Source organism: Oryctolagus cuniculus, chromosome 11 (assembly GCF_964237555.1).
Source record: "Oryctolagus cuniculus chromosome 11, mOryCun1.1, whole genome shotgun sequence".
NCBI lineage: Eukaryota > Metazoa > Chordata > Mammalia > Lagomorpha > Leporidae > Oryctolagus > Oryctolagus cuniculus.
The window spans coordinates 104676182-104699346 of record NC_091442.1 but is presented as its reverse complement, the minus strand read 5'-3'; the positions used below and the strand labels follow the sequence as shown (position 1 = coordinate 104699346).

Below are 23165 nucleotides of genomic sequence, written 5' to 3'. Positions count from 1 at the left end.
TTTGTTAAATCTAAGAGATCTCTTTTTCGGTAATTATCTTGTGTAATTCTTTAAGATTCTGATCATTCCCTTTTTCCTGAAATGCTTTGCTATATTCTTATTAATTCCATGCTCTCTCCTGGTTTTCCTATCTGGCTAGAGCTCTTCTCTTGCTCTATCCTAGTCTGCTTCTTCCTCCATATTTTAAGTAGCTTCTAGAATTCCACCTGAAATTTCATATTCTCTGAACAAGTTCACCCACAATTAAGATTACCATATATAAGCGAATGACCTTTAAATCCCTATCTCCAAATGACATATTTTTTTCCTCAACTCCAGATTTTTATATCTGTCTACCAACTTAACATTCCACTCGAATGCCGTGGAGCCTTTACATGCCCAGAAGAATACATTTTGCTCTGTAAATATAAGAAATGTCGGGATTAAGTGATAAAATAAAATTGGGTTTGGAATGGAAGACTTCTCGACCAGTTATTTTGGGGGCAGTGAGAAGAAAGAGGTGAACTGAACCTTCCCCTACACATAAAAGTCCAAGTATGAACAACTGACATCTAGTGTTCATAAGGTCGGCGGCGGGCAGAGGCAAGGCTTTCCAGCTGCCTGAAGAAGGGATCGAGTGGGTTGTAAAAGGTGACTGTGAGAGCCCGGTGCTGAGGCCACTGCCTGCAGTGCCAGCATCCCATGCGGGTGCCGGTTGGTGTCCCAGCTCTTCCAGCTCTGCTATGGCCTGGGAAAGCAGTGGAGGGAGGATGGCCTGCGTGCTTTGGCTCCTGCACCCGTGTGGGACACCCAGAAGAAGCTCCTGGCTCCTGGCTTTAGATCAGCGCAGCTCCAACCGTTGCAGCCATCTGGGGAGTGAACCAGTGGATGGAAGACCTCTCCCTCTCTTTGTCTGTCTCTGCCTTCAAATAAATAAATAATTCTTTAAAAAAAAAAGGTAATTATGATAATACATGGTTCTTTGTGGAAGAAATGAAGAGGGCAGTACTAATGTCTACTGAGCTTCCTTTATGTACCGTGTGAGCTAGAAGCTATTCTTGCTTTTGGACAGGGAAACTGAAACGACTTTTCAGTGCCTGAATTAGAACAAGCTGACTACTGCTACAAGAGAACGACTTCAGAGCCAACGCTCTTCCTACTACACTTGGGACTCACGGCCAGTGTCACCCTCTCCTCTCAGTAACAATGACAGAACTCCACTGTCATCCATAATTTTCACAGGGTGTGACAAGTGGCCAGAAAGCAGGCAGGGATTTTGGAACAAACTTTCTCTGGTGAAACTAAATGACACATATGGAGATGTAGCTAGAAACCTGGTTTCACATAGGCAAAATTCATATCACATACTGGTTTTTTATTAAAATGTATTTATTTGAAAGGCAGAGTGACAAAGAAAGAAGGACTTATGTGTATAAAGTTAACTGAAAATAGAACTTAGTATAAAATAAGAATGGCAATAGGAGAGGGAGGAGGAAGAGGGTGGGAGTTTGGGTGGGAGGGTGCGTATGGTGGGAAGAATCACTGTGTTCCTAAAGTTGTATTTATGAAATGCATGAAGTCTGTATACCTTAAATAAAAATTTTCTGGGGGGAAAAAAAAGAGAAGAGAGACAGAAAGAGAGAGAGACCTTCCTTCCACTGGTTCACTCCCCAAATACCGACAGCCGCCAAGGCTAAGCCAATGTGCTAATGTACATCCTGGGGGCGAGCAGGTGATGGCTAAAGTAGTTGGTTCCCTGCTACTCACGTGTGAGATCCAGACTGAGCCCTGGCTCCTCATTGTCCTGGCTGCTGTAGTCTGGACAGTGAGCCAGCAGATGGAAGACTCTCTTTCTCTCTAGCTCTTACTCTCTCTCCCTCTCTCTTTCTTTTCAAAGAGATTTTTCTTTTAAATTAACAATGAAAAAAAAAATCACTCTTTCTTCCCTGCTTACTCTTTCTTCATTGAATTAAGAGAGGCAACTTTGCTACACAAGCTGAGCATCCCAGCAGATTCCTGCAGGATGTGCCAGCAATCAAGAGCCTGAATACTCTTCACCTGGGCCGTTTATCTGGCTCATGTTCACAGTGAGCGACCTTCAAGGATGAGGTCACATCTCCCCGAGACAACAAGCAGGCTTGCTTCTAACTGTCAGAGTCCTCACTGCTCCTCTCCCATGTACAACCCACTGCAGGTCCAGGTGTTCATCTAGGCCCAGCTGTGGGGACAGGACTCCGGGGGCTGCTGGCAGGGGTGAAGGAGGGAACCTCTGGCTGGTGCTGCTGCCCAGGGTGATAAATGCATCCTTTTCCTCTGGTCAGGAGCTTTGTGTCTTCTGCCAGCACCCGTGGAACATGAACAGGCTTCCTGGGAGCTTCTAAGTGGGCTAAAGTCCTTCACACACAGTGCTGATCACTGGCTGGATTAGCCTGTAAACATTCTCACTGCATGCCCCCAGATCAGAATGCAAACTCTGCTTCTGGAGGCAGGGAGTTTGTCTGTTTAGTGTACTCATTACTTTTATATTTAGAACTGGGCCTGGGAGACAATAGATGCTCAATAAGCATCAGAAAAATATTTATTCAAATTCATTGTTTAACTCTCGCATTGGTATTCCACAAAATCACTCAACAAATTATGTTGACTTCCTATCTTCAAATTTATTTTAACTCCATTTCTTCTGTATGCTTATTTTGTTAAAGAATCTGTTATTTACACACCTACCAATTGATAAGTAAGATATCTACATCTGCCTTAGTAAATACCACTTTTTAACTGTCATTTGAGAGAAAGTAAGCATACAAAAGAAACTGAATTAAAACAAAAACAGCATCGCCTAATAATAGAACTTTACTACTGAGTACTGTTGTGCCAGATTCTGCACTCAGCCCTCTGCACACACTATCATTCATTCTTCACAATAACCTTTTAGACAATTGTGAAGATTCCCATTCTACAGGTGAAGCAACTGAAGAAAATGAGATTAGTATTTCCGATCAGATAACTAAATCTGATTTCAGAGCCTGGACTTTTCACTGTTCTACTTAAGACAGAATCACTACTGACCAGTACATAATATAAATGGCTTTAAAGGGTAGAAAAAAATACTGTAAAAAAGGCAGTAATAGTAGTAAAACCTCAGGTTCTTCAGCCCAATAAACAAATGCATTTGGCTGGCTTTTTCTTCAGTGTTTCATTACGAGCGAAAGCACATAAATAAGATTTAAACCAGAAATGTACTCACAAAACAAATTTCCACAGTACATTCCAAGATTGTTTGGTCTGGTTGCATATATCTGCACTCAAATACTGTAGAAATTAAACTAAAATACGGACAGGCTTTCAAGAAATCTGGCCCAGCTCACAGACAACTGGCCATGGCTCCGTCTGTAGGCAGCTGCAGGGCCTTGGCTGAGGGCCGACACATGGACGCTTCTCGTAGCTCTGGGAAGCAGGAGCATCAACCTACCCCCAGTCCTCCGAGATATTTTCACTTTGGCAAGGTGAACAAAAACGTACTGCTTAGGATCGATGCGGCACGGAGTCAGTGTGTAAATGGCTGGCCCCCGGGACGCTGCGGGAGCTCGGGTTCACTCTCCCTGGGCTCCGCCCCAATCGCCATTTCCCTAAAGTCCTGAGTTCTTTCCCCTCTCGCTGCTGCCCAGAAAGATCTTCCCTAGCCTGTCGGGCAGATTCCGCTCCACAGGCGACTCATCCCTGCATCCCCAGTTCTGGGTTCCTGATAAGGAGCAAATGAGCGCAAAATGTACCACCAGGCCGGAAATACAAACGGACTCATTTCAGAAAGATGTTCAAAGAAGCCAGGAACCAAAAAGGTGAAGTGTTAGTCATGAAGGAATAGCAACAGTGGCAATTAACCCGGACACAGCATCATTACTCCAGTTTCCCACAGTGAGTTCAGCAAATCAAAACGCGTTTGGCTTTGCACAGCGGCTTTTCTCTTGCAGGGTATCTACAAAGAGCTGCAGACTCTTAATTTACGTGGCTGCCTTGCATTTCTAGCAAGGCTTTTGGGTCCCTGGGTTCTGGACTAGTATATAAGGAACCAAAGAATCATAGTTTCCATAGAAGTTTCCCTAAGCTAGTTCCGCCTACGTTGCCTTCCCCTTACTCTGGAAAGCTGAAGCAGGCCATCCTACACCACGGGCCGACTACATCAGCAGCGTCATGGCAACCGCATCCCTTTAATGCAATGGACTGCAAGCCTGTGTTTTGAAAGCGTGTTGTGCCCTTCCGAGCATCCATCCACGGCATCTGATGTATTAGCTGAGTCTAGGTATTGAGTGGCACTCAATAACAGTAGGGAGTTTGGAGTCAAACAGACCTAGATGTTAATCCTAGCCCTACCTCTTACTGGCAGGGAATCTACAGGGCCGCCTCTGCGCAGTGGATGTCGGCACTGCCTCACTTGGACAGTGCAGGCAATGCCCACCTTCCAGGCTTAATACGAGGAAGATACGAGGTGACGCCCGTAAGGCTCTTAGTACCGTGCCCGAAACACGGAAGTGCCCCGTAGGGGGTGGCTGCGGTGAGGCCACAGCTTAGAATCAGTCTGGAAAACGCCCTGACGCCTGTCTCCCACTAACTCATGCATGGAGTGGAGCTGTTCCTCTCATTAATCTTCCTTAAGAGCTCCTGCTTCCCCTAGGCAACAGTAAAGTGCAGTTTAAAAGACTCCGTCGGCACTGGAAGCCAAAGCTGGAAATGAGTTCTTGAAGGAGCTGGCGGGGAGGGAGCCAGGGAGGAAACGGGACTAGGACAGGGCGTTCCTGCTCTGCGCACCACAGAGGCACAGGTGGGATTTCACGTTTAACTCGAGCAGGTTCCCGGCACTTGCACATTATCTCGCCGTGTGTCTCCCACAGCCGAGAGCGCCCTGACTACCGGTCGGTGGTGGTGAGTGCGGTCAGGAGCGCAGCCCCCTTGTTGGGCACAGGGAGATTTGACCGCAAGGACCTTGGACTCCAATGCACAGTATTTTACTAAGTGAACGAAACACTGCACACTTAAGAACTGCCTGTCCTTTTCTATACTCTCCAGGTCCCTCATTTTTCTTTTCCCATGGTCTACTATGAGCTTGGGCTAGTGAAAGACAGAGGCAGATAAATTATTACCAAATAAGGTACCTATTTGCAACATGGAATACTAAAAGACATTAAAGTGCAGCATTTATGGACGTGTCAATTAAAAAAACAAAAAGATATTTAAATTACTGCTTGGAGCTTTGTTTCCTTACAGAAAAATGGCACAAGAGATTGTGAAAATGAATTCAACCGTATTTTTAATGTACAACTTAAGAAACATACTTACTTTCCAAATCTCAACACGCCAGAAACGTAAGTCTGCCAATGAGCACAGTAAAACATGAACATCCCAATAAAAGAGCAGAAAAACAGCCAGTCAGGGTGAGTGCCCAAGCGGACAGCAATGGAGGCTCCAACCGCCATAAACACTGAAGGAACAGAAAGGTTTAAGAACCAGTAAGAATTTTAAATAATTAATGAAAGAATTGCTCAGTGCTGTTTAGAAACACAGAGTTGTTTTTTTTTTTTTTAATGGTTTTTTTTTTTTTTTTTTTTTTTTGACAGGCAGAGTGGACAGTGAGATAGAGAGAGACGGAGAGAAAGGTTTTCCTTTGCCGTTGGTTCACCCTCCAATGGCCGCTGCAGCCAGCGCGCTGCAGCCAGCGCACCGCGCTGATCCAATGGCAGGAGCCAGGTGCTTATCCTGGTCTCCCATGGGGTGCAGGGCCCAAGCACTTGGGCCATCCTCCACTGCCTTCCCAGGCCACAGCAGAGAGCTGGCCTGGAAGAGTGGCAACTGGGACAGAATCCGGCGCCCCGACCAGGACTACAACCCGGTGTGCCAGCGCTGCAGGTGGAGGATTAGCGTACTGAGCTGCAGCGCCGGCCTAGAAACACAGTTTTAAGTGATATAAAAGAGTCATTAAAATAACCACTGTGGCCACTTGGGGAATGAATCAGTGAATGAAAGATATCTCTCTCTCTCTCTCTCTCTCTCTCCCCCCCCTCCCTCTCTTTCCCTCTCTCTTCCTTTCTCTTTCCCTCCTCTCTCTCCCTCTCTCCCCCTCTCTCTCTGTAACTCCAACATTCAAATAAATAAGTAAACTTTCAAAAATAAAAATAAGAAACACTTAACAAAATGAATTCTTGAATATTGTACAAAAACTGTTCCCAAAAAACTGACCCAACAGCTCAATTGTAGGTTTTTAAAGCCATCAAGACAAAACAAACAAACAAACAAACAACACAGGAACACAACATTATAGGGGGAAAAAAAAACCTCCATTAATTTACCTGTGGAAAGAGAGTCACAACCATGGTCAAAAAGTTCTCCTAAAGGAGAACACGAATTAGTTCTTCTGGCTTGTTTCCCATCAATGGCATCCAGCGACTGGTAGATAAAGAGTCCTAGTGCACAAATAAGGTATGTCCAGTATGGTGCCTAGGAGTAAACATAAACCATAAAGACTGTTAGGCTACAAGCGAGCTTCTGTTTCAAGATACTTCAACCTAAGCCGACTGACGTTATTTTCTCATGTTTGTGCTTTGTGTCACTTCAGTGTGTTATGAAGAACCATCATAACCCGCCTTCCATGAATAAGAAATAAACTGAAGAATCAAATGAACTGCCCTAAGTCAGCTGGGTAGAAGGCCACAGAGGTCCAGCTGTAAGCAACATGGAGCGCAATGGCTGAAGCAAGGATCAGGGCCTAGGTCTTGATTCCCTGGACCACAGCTCTTTTAATGAAACACCATTCAGAGTCACGCAGCGCATAACCGTTCTGGTCAACAACAAGGGCAAATTCCAATCACCTGGAGTTTCTAGCATACCTTTTCTATGTTTAGATCCACAAATAGCCACCATTGTGTTTTACTGGCCTGTGGCATTCAGCACAGTAAGATGTAAAACAGGTCTGCAGCCCAGGACTAACGGTGTACCGCACAGCCTCTGTAGGCTACACCATTTAGGTGTGTGTAAGTCCACTGTATGATGTTCACACGGCGATGAAATCGCCTGACGACGCATTTCTCAGCATGTAGCCCTGTCGTTCAGTGATGTGTGAGTGTGGATGGCACAGATCTGAAGTTACTCAGTAAGTCCTTGGTATGAATACAGAACTTAAAGGCAAACTACAGACCTCGGCTTTCATTCACAATGGAGTAGCACGCGCTGGATTTACTTCCCAATTTGCTGAATTAGAAAGGCAAGCAAATCCACGAACAGAGGCTGTCAGACCCCACAGGTAGCAAAGGCTTAGGATTCCCAAGAGAAGAGGAAGCAAGTGAGGTGAGCCCTAGGATGGCTCCAGCTAACTGTCCACAGGCCCTGCCCAGGCCACAGTGCAGAACAGGGACCCAACCTGAGCCCAGTGGTGTGTGTGGCTGTGTTGGGGAGAAATAGTCAGAGCACGGGTCAAGCCAGCTGGAATGTGTGAGGGGAGGATGGGAGAGAAAGGAGCACGAGCAGTAAAGTCTGTACAAGGCACCTTTAAATCTCAGACCAACCTGTGCCTGGATGAGACAAAACTACTACCAACCAAGGTCAGGGAAAGCAGCGCTGCTCAGTGGAAGGTCCGGAAGCTCACACAAGGCTGGGAATAGTTCACGCCCCAGCAGGCAGAGCAGAAAGACCCTGTGCTACCCGGGGCACTGGGTGACGTTCTCAGAGGTGCACTGCCTTGGCAGTGGGCCCAGAACAGCCCTGGTATAAAGGCTCCTCTGGAAAGCACAGACAGGACTTCAAATCCCGCCGGAAAAGGAGCCAGGTAACTCCTCACACCTTCACTGCAGCCAGCATCACCACGTCTTAGGGGGAGAAAATCCAGCAGCCCAAAATGTGAAGTTCACCACCTTTTATTTTATTGCTTTTCTAATTGTACAAGGCAGGAGAGTAAATCCAGTGACCACTGTTGTCATCACACAGGGCCCTGGGGAAGTGGAATACATCTAGGAAGACTATCACAAAAGGACGGTCAATACGTCTTTTTTCTATAAATCAACTTGTATCATTTCAATTGACCTATTTTCATGTTTACTGACTGCTTGCTGTTCATTTCTCTCAAGTAGTCTGTCTTTTTTTTTTTTTTTGTCTTTTCTTTATCACTGGTTTTCAGTAATTTTATTGTAATATGCCTTGGTGGGTTTTGAAAAAAAGTAGTTATTCTACTTGGGGTTTGTTAAGCTTCCTGGGTATATAAATATATAGATTCCATCCGATCTGAAAATTTCCCAACCATTCTTTCTTATACTTTTTATGTCATACCCTCTCCCTTATTTGTGAGACCCAATAAGAGTTAAGGTAGGCTGCTTTTTGCTTCCCCATAGATCATCAATGCCCAGTTCAATTACTATTGGTTCTTTTTCCTATGCATCCTTTTGGACAGTTTCCATTGGTAGTCTGCAAACGTACTGATCTTTTCTACTGCAGTATCTAATGTGCTACTGACTTCACACTGTGATTCACAATTCAAATACTGTAGTTTCTCAATTCTAGAGATTTCATGGGAGAGAGGCTGGTGCCATGGCTCACTTGGTTAATCCTCTGCCTGCAGCGCCAGCATCCCACATGGGCACTGGGTTCTAGTCCCGATTGCTCCTCTTCCAGTCCAGCTCTCTGCTGTGGCCCGGGAGGGCAGTGGAGGATGGCCCAAGTGCCTGGGCCCTGCACCCACATGGGAGACCAGGAAGGAAGCACCTGCTCCTGGCTTTGGATCAGCACAGCGCTGGCCATAGCAGCCATTTGGGGAGTGAACCAATGGAAGGAAGACCTTTCTCTCTGTCTCTCTCACTGCCTATAACTCTACCTGTCAAAAAAAAAAAAAAAAGATTTCATGGGAGGCTTTTCTCTTTTTATAATATGCATACTTTCCTCTACTTTCTTGAACACAAACAGCACATTTATAAAAATGATTTTAATGTCTCCGTCTGCTAAGTCTATTATTCCTGTCATTCCTGGATCTGATTATATTGGTTCATTTTACTCCTAGTTGTAGATCCTATTCTCCTGTTTCTTTGCATGATTGGGAATTTTTGATTAGAGGTCAAACCTTGTGAATTTTATATTTTGGGTGCTACGTTGTTTTTCCCTAAGATGTACTATATGCTGGCTGCAGTTAAGGTACCAGTAAATTAATTGGATCCCTTTGAACTTGAACTTCAAGTTCTGAAAGGTTTTCCAGAGAAGCCCTCAGACTAGGACTCTTTTGTGCCCACTGCTAAAGTAATACACTGTTGAGAACTCTACCCAATACTCCAGCTACTACAAGGTCTTCCTGGGACAAGTGGTCAGCCCAAAATTACACATTTTGGAGGAAAGGCTAGCAAAATTGCTAAGGACTAGAATTTTTAAGTTAAACTTTGCCATCTGTGGCTCTGTCTTTTAACAGCCATGTGACGGGGCCAAGTGTTTTAAACTCTCTAAGCCTTGGTTACCTCATCTCAAAGATGTGATTAATACTTTTATTGTATCTGATGCAAACATTCTTAGATTGCTAATTACACAGATGCTGGCATTTAGTAAGTGTTTAGCAAAGGTCAGCTATTGTCATTAAATTGGTTTTGAATACTTTTAGTGGCAAATATAATTTTTTTACCTTACCAACCTATGTATGATGTATGTGGCAATTCTACAAATACCCAACCAATCTGACCTATCTCATTCCTTAATCTTTGTAAGTAAATACAAGTTTACTATAAACTAAACTTATCAAAAATGTTAGTTAATACTCCATTCCAAGCACTAATGATTGCACTAATAATTGTTTAAAAGGAATTATTTTCTTTTCTTTAATAGAAAAGCAGTATATGTTAGAAATAAGAGTAGAATTAACCTGAATTATGAAAATGCATATGAAAATATCATATTCAGCTCTGAATAGTACGCTTTCAAAGGCTTATCTGGAAACTACGAAACAATTTAACAGCCAGCTAAAAACTAGAATTGAGATATCATGATGGCAGTACAAAAAAGAAAATACACACACACACTCATTGAACAAAACACTACACAACCCACCTAGAATCTTCTGAAAGAATTACAGAGTAAACGTTTTGGCAGGGAACAATTTTGTTAACCCTTTTCTTTCTTTTTTCCTTTTTTTTTTTTTTTTTTTTGACAGGCAGAGTTAGACAGTGAGAGAGAGAGAGAAAGAAGGGTCTTCCTTCCGTTGGTTCACTCCCCAGATGGCCGCTACGGCCAGCGTGCTGTGCCAATCCGAAGCCAGGAGCCAGGTGCTTCTTCCTGGTCTCCCATGCAGGTGCAGGGCCCAAGCACTTGGGCCATCCTCCACTGTCTTCCCGGGCCACAGCAGAGAGTTGGACTGGAAGAGGAGCAACCAGAACAGAATCTAGCTATGGTTCTAGTCCCAACTGGGACTAGAACCTGTGGTGCCAGCACTGCAGGCAGAGGATTAGCCTAGTGAGCCACGGCACCGGCCAACCCTTTTCAAACTTGCACTTTTTTACCTATTTTCCTACTGTGAAAAATCATACTGCTTAAATTGGGAGAGCAAAGTTATAATTCAAATATATGTACAATTAGAAACTGAGGTTATTAAAATTCATGAGGTGACATAAAATGTCATTTTTCCCCCCATCGTCTATTTCTATCCCTCTTTCCTTAAATGACACGCTTGAGAGCAAACCCTCCAGCTGAGGCATCTTCCGCTGCAAGTGGCCCTGCCCCCAGATCACATTCTGCCCCTCGTTCAGAGAAGGGAAATCAAGCCAGGATCCCTAGTGCAACATTACTTCATCGGGATACACGAGGAGCTAGGGATTTAAATAGAGGGAAAAGAAAAAATTGGCAGAGTCTGAAAGTGAAAGGTTTATTCAGTACAGTTTCTGGATCCATGTTCCTGATCCACAGGTCATGACCAGAGGTAAGATTACCACGGTACCCACACCCTCAGAGAGGGGGCAGTTATTACTGTGTGCTTGTGATGAAAGACGGGAGTGAAAGGAGGGAGAGGTATCGCTCCTACCAAGGCCTGCAGCTGGCCTGAGGCCAGCAATCGAACCAGGTCTCCTGACTCTGGAGACAGAGCTGTCACGCCAGGGGCTGCAGCCTGGACACAGCGCCTCATCTGAACTCTTCGCTGCCTCTTCCTTGCAAACCTGTTGAGCAGCACATTCCCCTCCGACAAGGCAATTTCAAGCGGCAGTGAAGGCCAGAGCAGTGCCTGCCAGCACCCCGGCCTCCTGCCCCTATACCCAGAAAGGCACACTGGTCTGCCAGAACCTGTTCCCTCCTCTCCGGCCTTCCCGAAGCCCAGGAGCCAGACCTACCTTCCCTTTCCCTGTGGCTCCCACCGCAGGTACGAACAGGTGAAGGCTCTCCCCAGTCTCTGACCTGCCATCTCTGCAGACAGCCTACCTGCTGGGGATGCAGGGCCACGCCCAGCAGCCCCTCCCTTCCAGTCTTCCCCTGCAGAGGATGGACAGAGAAGCAACTCCTGCAGGAGGCGGGACCTACAGAACCACCTCAACACAACTCCAGCTTTGATGCGACTTCTCTTACAATTTTAATACAAATATATTCTAACATAAGGATGCAGCTTGTGCATGATAATCATAGCAATATACCAGACTACTGCCAGAGAAGGAGTCTACTCCAAAAAGCAGGACTTTTTCAGCATGTCAGACGCCTACCACTTAAAGTTCTTATTTATATAGCTTTCATAACATCTACTGTGTCCTTTAAGATCAGAACTTAACAGAAGGCCGGCGCTGCAGCTCACTAGGCTAATCCTCCACCTAGTGGCGCCGGCACACCGGGTTCTAGTCCTGGTTGGGGTGCCGGTTCTGTCCTGGTTGCCCCTCTTCCAGGCCAGCTCTCTGCTATGGCCAGGGAGGGCAGTGGAGGATGGCCCAAGTACTTGGGTCCTGCACCCGCATGGGAGACCAGGAGAAGCACCTGGTTCCTGCCTTCAGATCAGCGCGGTGCACCAGCCGCAGCGGCCATTGGAGGGTGAACCAACGGCAAAAGGAAGACCTTTCTCTCTGTCTCTCTCTCTCTCACTGTCCACTCTGCCTGTTAAAAAAAAAAAAAAACAAAAAACTTAACAGAATACCACGGAAATCCCTCCAGAGCAAACACACCAACCTACATTATTCTCCCTAAAGTCTACATGGTAGTCAAATACAAGGCTGTATGGTAACTTAAGTAGTAACTTCTCTAATGATGAATCTGATGTGACTTCATGGAATGCTTATATTACTATATTAGATTATAATATTATATAAGCTTATTCTAGAAAACAAAATAATGACTAAGAATCATAATTCCCTTGGGGACGGCACTGTGGCATAGCGGTAAAGCTGCCTCCTGCAACGCTGGCATCCCTTATGGGTAGCAGTTCGAGTCCCAGCTGCTCCATTTCCGATCCAGCTCCCTGCTAATGAGCCTGGGAAAACAGTGGAGAATGGCCCGAATTCTTGGTCCCCTGTACCTGCTTGGAAGACCCAGAAGAAGCTCCTGGCTCCTGGCTCCTGGCTTCAGCCTGGCCCAGCCCTGGTTGATGCAGCTATTTGGGGAGTGAACCAGCAGATGGAAGATCTCTCTCTCTCTCTCTAATTTTGCCTTTCAAATAAAATCAATCTTTAAAAAAATCATAATTCCCAGTCGTTAAAAGAAAAAAGCTCCACTAATAAATTTAAATTGCTTTTCAGTTACACCGCTGAAAAACAGCTGTATAAAAATAAGTGCTGGGGAAAGTTTACCTTTTCTAGTTAGTTGAATTATTTCTAGCATGCTGTTATTATTCATTGTAAGATTAGAGAAAGCTACATTCTAGTTTTAAAACGTCCATAGTGCTTTCTGAGAATTACAACAAAACACTGCAACTGTTTACAGAAGCATAAACAAAATAAACTGACAGCGCTGAAGCCATCCACTTCTACCTTAGTCTCAAAGGCACAAAGCGCACACTGGAAGAAAGCAGACGGCGAGCCTGATAGTCTACTAGCTGATTTCCATCTTACATCTGATTTGGTTTTCCAGAAAGCACGCACAGGTGAACAGCACCTCTGACCAAATCCTGTATACCCTTCAGCATTCTTTGGGAAAGACTCCGTGGGTCCAGGGCTCTTCAACATTGGGTGCAGTGGTTAAGCTGCAGCTTGAGACGCCCACAGCCCACACAGCAGAGCCTGGTTTGCGTCCTGGCTACTCGGCCTCCAGTCTAGCTTCCTGCTAATGTGTACTCCAGGAGACAGCAGACGATGGCCCACATACTTGGGTTCCTGGCACACACATGGCAGACCTGGACAGAGTTCTGGGCTCCTGGCTTCAGCATGGCCCAGCCCTGGCTGTTGTGGGCATTTGGGGAATGAGCCAGTGAATGGAAGCTCTTTCCCCCACCTCCTTCAAATAAGTGAAAAAAAAAAAATTTAAAAATCTTCAAGTGAGAGACGGGGCGTCTATGTCTTCTCCTTGCCCTCAACCCAGCCACTCCCTACCTCTCTACATCGCAGAGAGAAAATAGCACCAGCTTACCACTCTCCAGTCAAAGCTCCCTCCAGACCAAAACTCAAAACCAACTGTCTCTTCCCTTTTCCTCTCTCCTCACCCAAGTATTTCACTTTCTAGGGCCGAATTGATGGAAGTTGAGTGTCTTTCTTGTTCACTGTCACATTTTTAGTCCCCTAGCACAGTGACTGGCACACAGTATGTGGGACCAAGAGCGATAAAAAAAGGTCTCTGTGCAAAAATGCTCATTCAATGTGTATAGCAGAGCAACCGCGGCAGGGCCGTCATGTTCTGGAGGCTTCTCTGGCCGCCCCTCCCAAACTAATCTTAGAAGAACTTCATGGCATGAACACAAGCTCTTGCAAGCAATAGATCAGTTTCAGCACAGCCCCAGTCCTCATGTCTAGCTTGTGGGTTTATTTATGACTTGAGACTGCTTTATGGCTGTTCCCTTCCTAAACACTCTTCTCACTCAATTCAGCAAAGCACTCACGTGCCCTGTCTGGTATATGTCCTTGTCTACCTATGTTTCCCCAAGGAGCAATCAAAGAATGCTAATGTGCCTATCTCTAGTCAGTATGATCCTATGTATTCCACTTAAAAAAATATGCCTTTCACAAATGTTTCAACATTAAAGCTGCTTTGCAAATAAAGGAGCCTTTCTACCCTATCAGGTGTGCTCATCAGATCACTGGTATCTCCGGCTAACGCAAGATCCCAACAGAAGAAACCACAGAAGGGGATGGTGTTCATGGCCTTATAACAATGCACTGTTTCTATGACAGCTTCCTGGGTTTTACATTATTTCATAGGTGGCAGCAATACGTTAAAAATGCAAAGTTCTGAAATACTCTCCTTAAAGAAGTAAGAACCTGATTTAACCAAGGGCAGGGATACATAGTCTTAAGGTTTCACAGAGGGAGCCTGCCATTTCTTCAAATAATAATTAGTTAAGATCTTTAAATCTACAAATAAAATGAGTGTAAACAAACGAAGAATTCTTATAGAATCAAGGCTTCCACCTCAAACTCTTACATATGTGGAAATCTATATTCTCTTTATACTGTTTTTTTGTTTGTTTGTTTGTTTTAAAGACAGAGTTTCAGAGAGAGGTAGAGACAGAGAGAGAGGTCTTCCATCCTCTGGTTCACTCCCCAGATGGCCGCCAACAGCCAGAGCTGTGCTGATCCGAAGCCAGGAACCAGGAGTTTCTTCCGGGTCTCCTACTTGGGTACAGAGGCCCAATGACTTGGGCCATCTTCTACTGCTTTTCCTAGGCCATAGCAGAGAGCTGGATCAGAAGAGGAACAGCTGGGACTAGAACCGGTGCCCATATGGGATGCCAGTGCTTCAGGCCAGGTCTTTAACCCGCTGTGCCACAGCACTTGCTCCTATATTTTCATAATCTTGTAAAGGTACAAAATGCTGTCCAGTATAAGATAAAAGGAGGGGCCAGAGTTGTGGCATAGTGAGCAAGCCGCTGCCTGCAGTGCTGACATCCCATATGGGCACCAGTTCAAGTCCCAGCTGCTCCACTTCCTTTTTTTTTTTTTTTATAAAAAAAGATTTATTTTATTTATTTGAAAGAGAGTTACAGAGAGAGAGGTCTTACACCCACTGGTTCACTCCCCAGATGGCTGCAACGGCCAGAGCTGTGCCACAGCACTGGCTGCTCCTCCACTTCCGATCCAGCTCTCTGCTATGGCCTGGGAAAGCAGTACAAGATGACCCTGTTGCAACTGAGCGAGTGTAAACAAAGCAGCACCACACACTGATAAACTTTGATGGTCCTTTATTGCCAGCGGTGGAGAGTGGGCTCATGCCCTAAAGAACTCTCAACCCTGAAGCCCAAAGCAACAGGGTTTATAAATATAGGCAAAAACCGCAAAGTCGGGAGGGGAATACATGGTTACAGGGGTCAAGCTGACCTAAAACCTATGCAAAACTAGTATCAATTATAATCTTGACAACACCAGTTACAATCTTAACAATTCCAATTATAATCTTGATATTAATCCAGGTATTGGTTTTAATCAAATGTAGGACATAGACAAATTACATTTTTATCATCATTAACCCAGGTGCAGCCTATCCACGTCCAAGCTTAAGCGATCATGCTAGGGGGTTTCTGTGCTCTGCCAAGTGTGATGTAATAGACTGCTATTGATAACTGTTTTAGATCATAGTTTCAGACCAGAGTCTCACGGCGTGGCGGGGGGGGGGGGGCAGGGTGGGCACCTCCCCAGAATGGAGTCTCAGGTTCTCCAAAATGGAGTCCCTACTGTCAAGGTGTTACTTCAACCCAAGTCCTTGGGCTCCTGTACCCGCTTGGGTGACCCGGAGGAAGTTCCTGGATCCTGGCTTCAGATGGGCGCGGCTCTGGTCTTTGGCCAACTGGGGAGTGAACCAGCGGATGGAAGATCTCTCTCTCTGCCTCTTCTTCTCTCTGTGTAACTCTGACTTTCAAATAAATAAATCTTTAAAAAAAAAGCATAAAAGGAAACTAAATTCCTCTATCAGCTTAAACACTGGAAATTGAATCATGATGGTATTTTATTTTATTTATCTTAAAATGACAACTGCCCTTTCTCTTTTGCCTGTAAACAATGATTCAATAATAATAATCACTTTACTTCATAAAAGTGAATGATAATCTGCCAAAGATGTGGTTTTTTCAATAGATGAGAATATGAAGAGTACAGCACTTTTCAGTTATAAAGCTAAAAAAAAAATGGGTTTTCCTTTACATTATACATTTTTCCTCCTTCTTTTATTCTATTTGTTTGTAGGAGGAGGTCTCAAGGGAAAGAGGATGGAAACATTTCTACCTGGACAACCTAAGCCACAAGACACTTTAACATTCAAATTATGAGAGGGGGAGGGGAATTTTCAAAAAAAAAAAAAGTTCGTGGAAATATATATGATGAAAAAACTATGCACAGGTTTCAAAAAAAAAATTGTGCCAAAATAAACTTATCTCTCAATTCCATTTTTCTATACACAGTGTTAAAGGTCCTTTACATGTAGGAACAAACCAGTTCTAACTACTAAGGAAGCCGGCAGAGGACAGATTAGTGGCTTTCAAGTGTTAGCAGGCTGCCAAGAAGAAAGAATCTTATCTGACAGATAAGATGACCGTCAGGTCAGTCAGCCAGGAAGGCCTTAGGGACTCCCGCGTCCACCCCACCTCCTCCGTGAAGCTCAGGAAAAGCCTCCACTCGGGCAATGGGCAACGCAGCAGGTGATAAGCTCGCTGCACAAAGGTAGTAGAACCGGTGGTGCAGGGCCAAAGGGCGCTCTCCTGACCTGAGACACCCGTACGTAGCTGGAGAGGGGCCTTGCTGAAAATGCCAGCCTCTCACTGTGGGGAAGGGAACAGGAGGGCAGCGCGAACGGACTCTCCGGGCAAATCCATCCGTCCTTCAACCTCACGGGAGCCAAGCGGCAGCAGCGCTATGCGCCGGGGGCTTACACTTGCTGTGTTCCTCAGGGCCCTGTTTCGGCCACACTTGAACCGGAATGTTAAAGGAGAAACGGCTTGTTCCTTGGCAAGTATGGTGAAGCCACAGAAATCAAAGGGACCGGGGAGGTTACCTCCACGTTACCCCCAGCTGCTCTTCCGGACAGCGTGGCCCGAGGGCGTGGTGAGAGGCACCTGGGCCACAGAACTCAAGGAGGCATTCATTCACTGTCCTGGCCGGCAAGTGCTTCTGTACACCCCGAGGCCTGGGTCTGCCTCACCTCGTCCCGGCCCTGCTACTGGAACTTAAATTCCCTAGTGACAGAGGTCACTCCCTTACAAGAGCCCTGTCTTAATAAGTGAGGAGTGATAAATGACTTAATTAAAAATAAAGGAGTAGGTGATAAAAATCTCAAGGAAACCCAACCTATAAAAAAAAATCTGAGTTGGAATCGACAGGTGATTGCCTTCTTTATTTTCCCCCAACAAATTAACTCTTTACTATATGGTACAAAAGCAACCATGATCTGTTATTTAAACAGATATAAACCATTTCTTAAGGTCTTTCTGACTTCTTCATTTATACTTGCTTTTTGATTCAACTTTCATAAACTAATAAATGTGATATTCAACACCTTTTGACCTGGTCCTAAGCTAGGAACTTGTCTGCCTCAAACACACTTTTAACAGAGACACAAATATGGATTTACATACACCAAGATAGAGAAAGCAGGGCAGAAATATTTAATAAGTAAAAGACAGTGGGGTCAGTTTCCACCAGCCCCACAGGGGTATGGGCTGAGGGTTTCACAGTCGAGAAAGCGACTTTACTGAACCAACGTGAGTCCATTTGCCAGTACATTCCACAAGGCCGATACTAAAGCTACAGTCTTTGGCAGAAAGTGAATTACAAGGGGGCCTGTGTAAGGAGTCCTGATCCAGGGTTTCGGAAAAGTCGTGATGGCTCAGGTGTGCAGAAACCATGGCGAGGTTCTAAGCAGAGGAGTCTGGAATCAGCCCAGCAGAGCCCTACCATGTCCTAAGCAGCTCTCCTAGGAAAGCAGGAATTTAAATACACACACACACACACACACACACACACACACACGATTAGATCCACTGTTAAAGCATAAAAACAGGGGAACTTGTAGGAAAAGACTGAGCAAACGTAAGATGTTTTTGAGATCCAGGCCTGAGGGAGAAAGCCAGTAAAGGGGCAGTTGGACACAATATGCCTACTAGGCTGGAGCTAGAATTTAGATAAACGTAGGAATTGTATTAAATGAGCACTAACGTCCTCTCCAACTCTAAGAATCTGTGGTTCTGTTTTAGGGTTAGGTAGCCAAGGGATGCGGCAGGGACTCCACACTTAGCACCGTGGGCATGGAGAATTGCTTCATCAAGATCCAAAGGAGACAACTCAATTCTTTTTTTTTTCTCCAGTTGGTTGCCTTAACAATTGCTTACTCTCCTTAAAATTACCCATGCCAAGCTGCTGGTAAGTATTTAATCCAAGAATTACTAAAACTCTGTAAGGATTGAAAACCATCCTCTCTCAAGACGACCCTGTAATATTTCATTCATGCAGTCAATAGTTCAGCAAATATTTACTATGCATTTATTTTAGGCAAGGTACTACGCTTAAGGAGATTACACAAATAAACTTAAAATCTGGTAGGCTGTCCTAGCTCAGTAAGGATACACACAACCCCACTTAAAGCTTTGTAGCCATAGGAGAGATGAATTTCCTTTTAGTTTCCTCATTTATAAAATGGGGATTTAAAAAAATATTTTATTTGCAAGACAGAGAGACAGAAAGAAATGGATCGATCTTCTATCTGCTTGTTCACTCCTCAAATGGCTGCAACTGCCAAAGCTGGGCCAGGCCAAAGCCAGGAACTAGGAGCTTCTTCTGGGTCTGCCATGTGGGTGCAGGGGCCCAAGGACTTGGGTTATTTTCTGCTGTTTTCCCAAGTGCATTATCAAGGAGCTGGATCGGAAGTGGAGCATTTGGGGACTTGAACTAACGCCCATATGGGATGCAAGCACTGCGGGCAGAGGTTTAACTTTCTATGTCACAGTTCCGGCCCCAAAACAGGGATATTAACTGTAGCTAATCAAAAGGTTGTTGAGAAGATCCAATGACATAAAAGAACAAGATCTGCTTAAAATAAAGCCTGTAAATACTCAATAAATGTAAATGATTGTCACTGTTATGGGAGGTCAGAGGATTAAGTGGTTGATCTGACATGGAAGAAAGAAGTATCGTAAGCAGGGAGTTTTAGCACTGGGCGTGGAAATATGAGAGATTGTTGAATAAGCGGGACAGAAGAAAGGAAAAGGAAGCAAAAAAGAGAGGAACATGCAGGAGAGAAACCCTTGCTGTGATAAGCAGTTCAATCTGCTTAGAGCAGAAAGGGCCTCAGAAGTATCTCGGAGCACCACTACAGAAGTTTAATCTAATTCGCAATTTTTTCTATTAGTTTCCTTTTATCCACAGTCAGTCCCAGGAATCAACACAGTAGTTCAAACACATCTCAAACTTTAATACAGATATGTAGTCAGCATTACTCCCTTAATGAGCAGATAATAGCACCTAAATTTAAAAACCGAATGTGAAGCCTAAGATGTGAAAGCACTTTCCACACCTGTGTATATAATACACGGGCAGAGAAAGGTGGGAACTCCAAGTCGGAAGGTGGCAGGACGTCGGAAGAAGAGTCTGAGCTTTGGAGTCAGGCCCACTTCGGTGTGACTCCTCCCTGGTCCTGTCGCTTACGAGTTCTACGGCTTTGAAGGTCAAACAGCCAGAAACCGCCATGCTCTTTCACATTGGTGTTGGGATTTTCTCAAAGGAGCCTTATAGATGCTGTCAGGGTTCCCCCTCACTGCTTCAGCCACTGAGCAGCCTATGCAGCGACCTGCTTCTACTCCCACATTCCTATCTTCACTCCGAAACCCCCTTGTTGGGTTATATTTCAATTTTCTGTCTTTGTTGAAAAGCACCTCCATAAGCCTAAAAACTAATTAGACAGCCAGCGTCATGGCTCACTAGGCTAATCCTCCGCCTTGCGGTGCCGGCACACCAGGTTCTAGCCCCGGTCGGGGCGCCAGATTCTGTCCCGGTTGCCCCTCTTCCAGGCCAGCTCTCTGCTGTGGCCAGGGAGTACAGTGGAGGATGGCCTAAGTGCTTGGGCCCTGCACCCCATGGGAGACCAGGAGAAGCACCTGGCTCCTGCCTTTGGATCAGCGTGGTGCGCTGGCTGCAGCGCGCCGGCCGTGGCAGCCATTGGAGGGTGAACCAACAGCAAAGGAAGACCTTTCTCTCTGTCTCTCTCTCTCACTGTCCACTCTGCCTGTCAAAAAAAAAAAAAAAAAAAAAAAACTAATTAGAAATGTTCTACTTCAACAAGGCTGCCCTTTACTCCCCTAAGGAAAAGCTACTGGACTGTCTGCATGCCCTGCTCTTAGCAAGTGCTCAAAAGTGCTTCTTAAATTAATAATAACAAGGCAGAGCCCACAACACAATCGGCCGGCCTGAGAAGCACCCAAACACTTTAGGCCAACCTAGGCCCACTCAAAGCTAATTTCTATTAGGCATTTTCAGGACATTGTTTAATAACAGTACCACTTTCTGTGTGTCAAGTAATATTTTAAATTTGTGCGGCAAATCACAGCTTTCTCCATTTCGCTGCATATCATCTGTCGTTCGATCCTCACTGCCTCCTTGTGAAATCGGCTGGGCGGGCATAGGTCTGTGGTGGCCCAGCCAGATAAGAAGCCAAGCGCTCTGCTCTGCCCCAACGATCTTTCCATTCTAACACTCTCCTTCTGGGAAATTCTGGGAATAGGCAACGAAAAACAAATATTAAAGAAGTTTACCGTTTTTAAACAATATGGCAATGATTAGCCAAGTGAATGCCTGCTAAGAACTGGACAATAAACACATCAATCCATTGACAAATGCAGGCTCCCTCAAATATATATACATTTTATATATATATATATATATATATACATATATATATATTTAAACGTGTGCATGGATGGGGGAAGAACTGTTTTTCATTGCATCCCTGTAATCCAACCTGAATCCCCACTAATCCTCCAAGCACCTAAACTCAAATATGACTACAAAGTAATTCACTATTTGGAGGGCAAAGAAAAGAAAGCATTGTCGCAGAATAAGTCACTTAATATTTATCCTATGTACTCCATACAGTAAGCTACAGACAGTAGGGAACCCCACCTTTTGCCTATCCCTCTCCTCGCTCAGCCCAAGGGGGGCCTGGTGATTATCAGCTGTCCAAAGCCTTTTACTCTTCCAACATGGCCCAAACACAATGATCGCTAACAAAAAGGTTGGTTTCTCTGATCCCTGTGTAGTGATGACAAGGATGATATTGCCTCGATAATGTCCTGGTGTGCTTTTCATGAAAAAGTCAGGGAAGCAAAGAGGAAGTGGCCTCTTAAAAGTAACTTGCACTTGATCAGAGCTACCAGCTATTTCAAGTTCACTAGCACACCCTTTTGAGAAACCGATTATACAAGTGTCCAAAGGGCATCTTGGGCTTGGCCAACCCGGCCACAAGTCCTTGCCCCAGGCAGGTCAGAGATGGAGGTGGGGGTGCCCAGGCGCTGCGCGCCGAGTCGCCCCGCCCCGCCCCGCCCCGCCGGGCAGCCGGTGCATCCACAGGTTGGCTCCGGAGGGAGGGCTTGGCGGCCCCCGGGAGCAACTGCACGGACTCACGGACCTGGGCGTGGGGCAATGACCTTGACGCCCCTCCGCTGTCCGGTGGAGGCTCCGGATGGTCACGGGACTGGGGCAGTGGCATGACAGCCCGTAGGTGGCCCCGGGAGGCTCGGGACAGATACTGCACGGGGAGGGCAGTGGCCGCGTCCGCCCCTCCACGGCCCCGGGAAGGCTGAGCCGCGCGAGGGGCCGGGCTCGGGCGGGGAACGAGGGGGCAGTTGGAGGCTCCCGTCCGCCGCGGCCGCCGCCGGGGCGCGGGCGGGCGGTCAGCCCTACCTCCTCGGTGACCGTGGGGCAGTAGGCGATGAGCACGAGCGTGGTGAGCAGGTTGATGGCGAGGCCGAGCAGGGTGATGGAGTTGGGCGCCAGCCAGAGCGGGATCCATTGGAGCAGCCAGGTCCAGTAGAGCTGCAGCGGCGGCTCGAGCAGCGACACGCCCGCCGCGCTGTAGCGGTGCTCCTCCAGCCGCCGCAGCTGCGCCGCGCTCAGCGGCTCGCCCAGCGCCTTCAGCCAGCGCGGCGCCGGCCTGGCCCCGGCGCCCGCCGCCATGGCCGCCTGCGGGCCCGAGCGCAGCCCGAGCCGGCCCCCAGGGGCGGGGAGCGACGCGGGGTGGGGCTCGCGGCCGGGGCCTGCGCCGGTCCGGCCCGCGCGGCCGCGATGGGGTCAGGCCGCGCCGCCGCCCTCTGGTCCCGGGGCCCCCGCCCACAAGCCGTGGGGCCGCCGTGGGGGCGGGGCCTCGGGGCTGGGGCCGCGCGTGGGAGGTGTGCGGGGCCCTGGGCCCGCCCCTACACGCCCGCGGGTCGCCGCAGGGCTCGCGCTCCGTAACTCTCCCGTGGGCGCGCGGGTCCCGACTGCCCAGTGGCCGCCTGCACCTGTCTCCAAGGGCTGGTGTCTTGTCCTGGCTGTCTGATAACGGGTCCTGGGGAAAAGTCCTCTCGCTAGCTGGATGGTTAGAGCCGCTTCCTCCACCTGGGGGAGGTGGGCACACCGCTTCGGAGTGCCCATGTTCTGGCTTTGCCGACCTGTGGAGGACTACGCCGCCTGAGGAGTTGGAGTGGTTTTTTGTTGTTTGTTTTGTTTTTGTTTTTTAATTAAGGACACGAGTTTGCAGGCCTTGGGTCGCCGACATGATGGCCCCATCTGTGCCGCTTGGTAAACAATTCTGTCCAACATGGAGGCAGGCGGCCCTACCTTCTGCTGGTCTAGGTTCTAAGAGAACCTTTACCACAGGTTCGGAGACTAAGGTTTGAAATTAAAAATCAAAGCTTGGAAACACTAACGAGGGGACTCAATGGTTGAACCCCAAAGGCCTGATTTTCAGAGCATCCGAAACCAACCACGATGGAACTTTTTCACGCACTCTTCTGCCCTGCAATAGAGGGCAAGAATGCACGAATGTCCTTTCACCGCGGCGGCGTGGACCAGGCTCACTTGTCACCCAATGGGAGTTCCCCAGCCCCT

The 23165-nt window shown here is 46.7% G+C and overlaps 1 protein-coding gene across 3 annotated transcripts in view; it reads right to left on the bottom strand.

The window, feature by feature from the left end:
- CHPT1 (choline phosphotransferase 1) overlaps positions 1–22376 on the bottom strand; it is a 34898-nt gene extending 12522 nt beyond the window's left edge. Inside the window, exons 1-3 of one of the 3 annotated variants that reach the window (XR_001793389.3) lie at positions 21981–22303; positions 6318–6465; positions 5311–5452 (exon numbers count right to left, since the gene is read on the bottom strand). Coding sequence is in view for 2 of the 3 variants with exons in the window: in XM_008256976.4 (XP_008255198.1) it covers positions 5311–5452; positions 6318–6465; positions 21981–22253 (563 nt within the window). In the remaining variant the exon portion in view is untranslated. Of the gene's footprint in view, positions 1–5310; positions 5453–6317; positions 6466–21980 lie in introns of all 3 variants that reach the window. The other 2 variants (XM_008256976.4, XM_017342057.3) reach the window with 2 other exon arrangements.
- Positions 22377–23165: the final 789 nt, after the last annotated feature.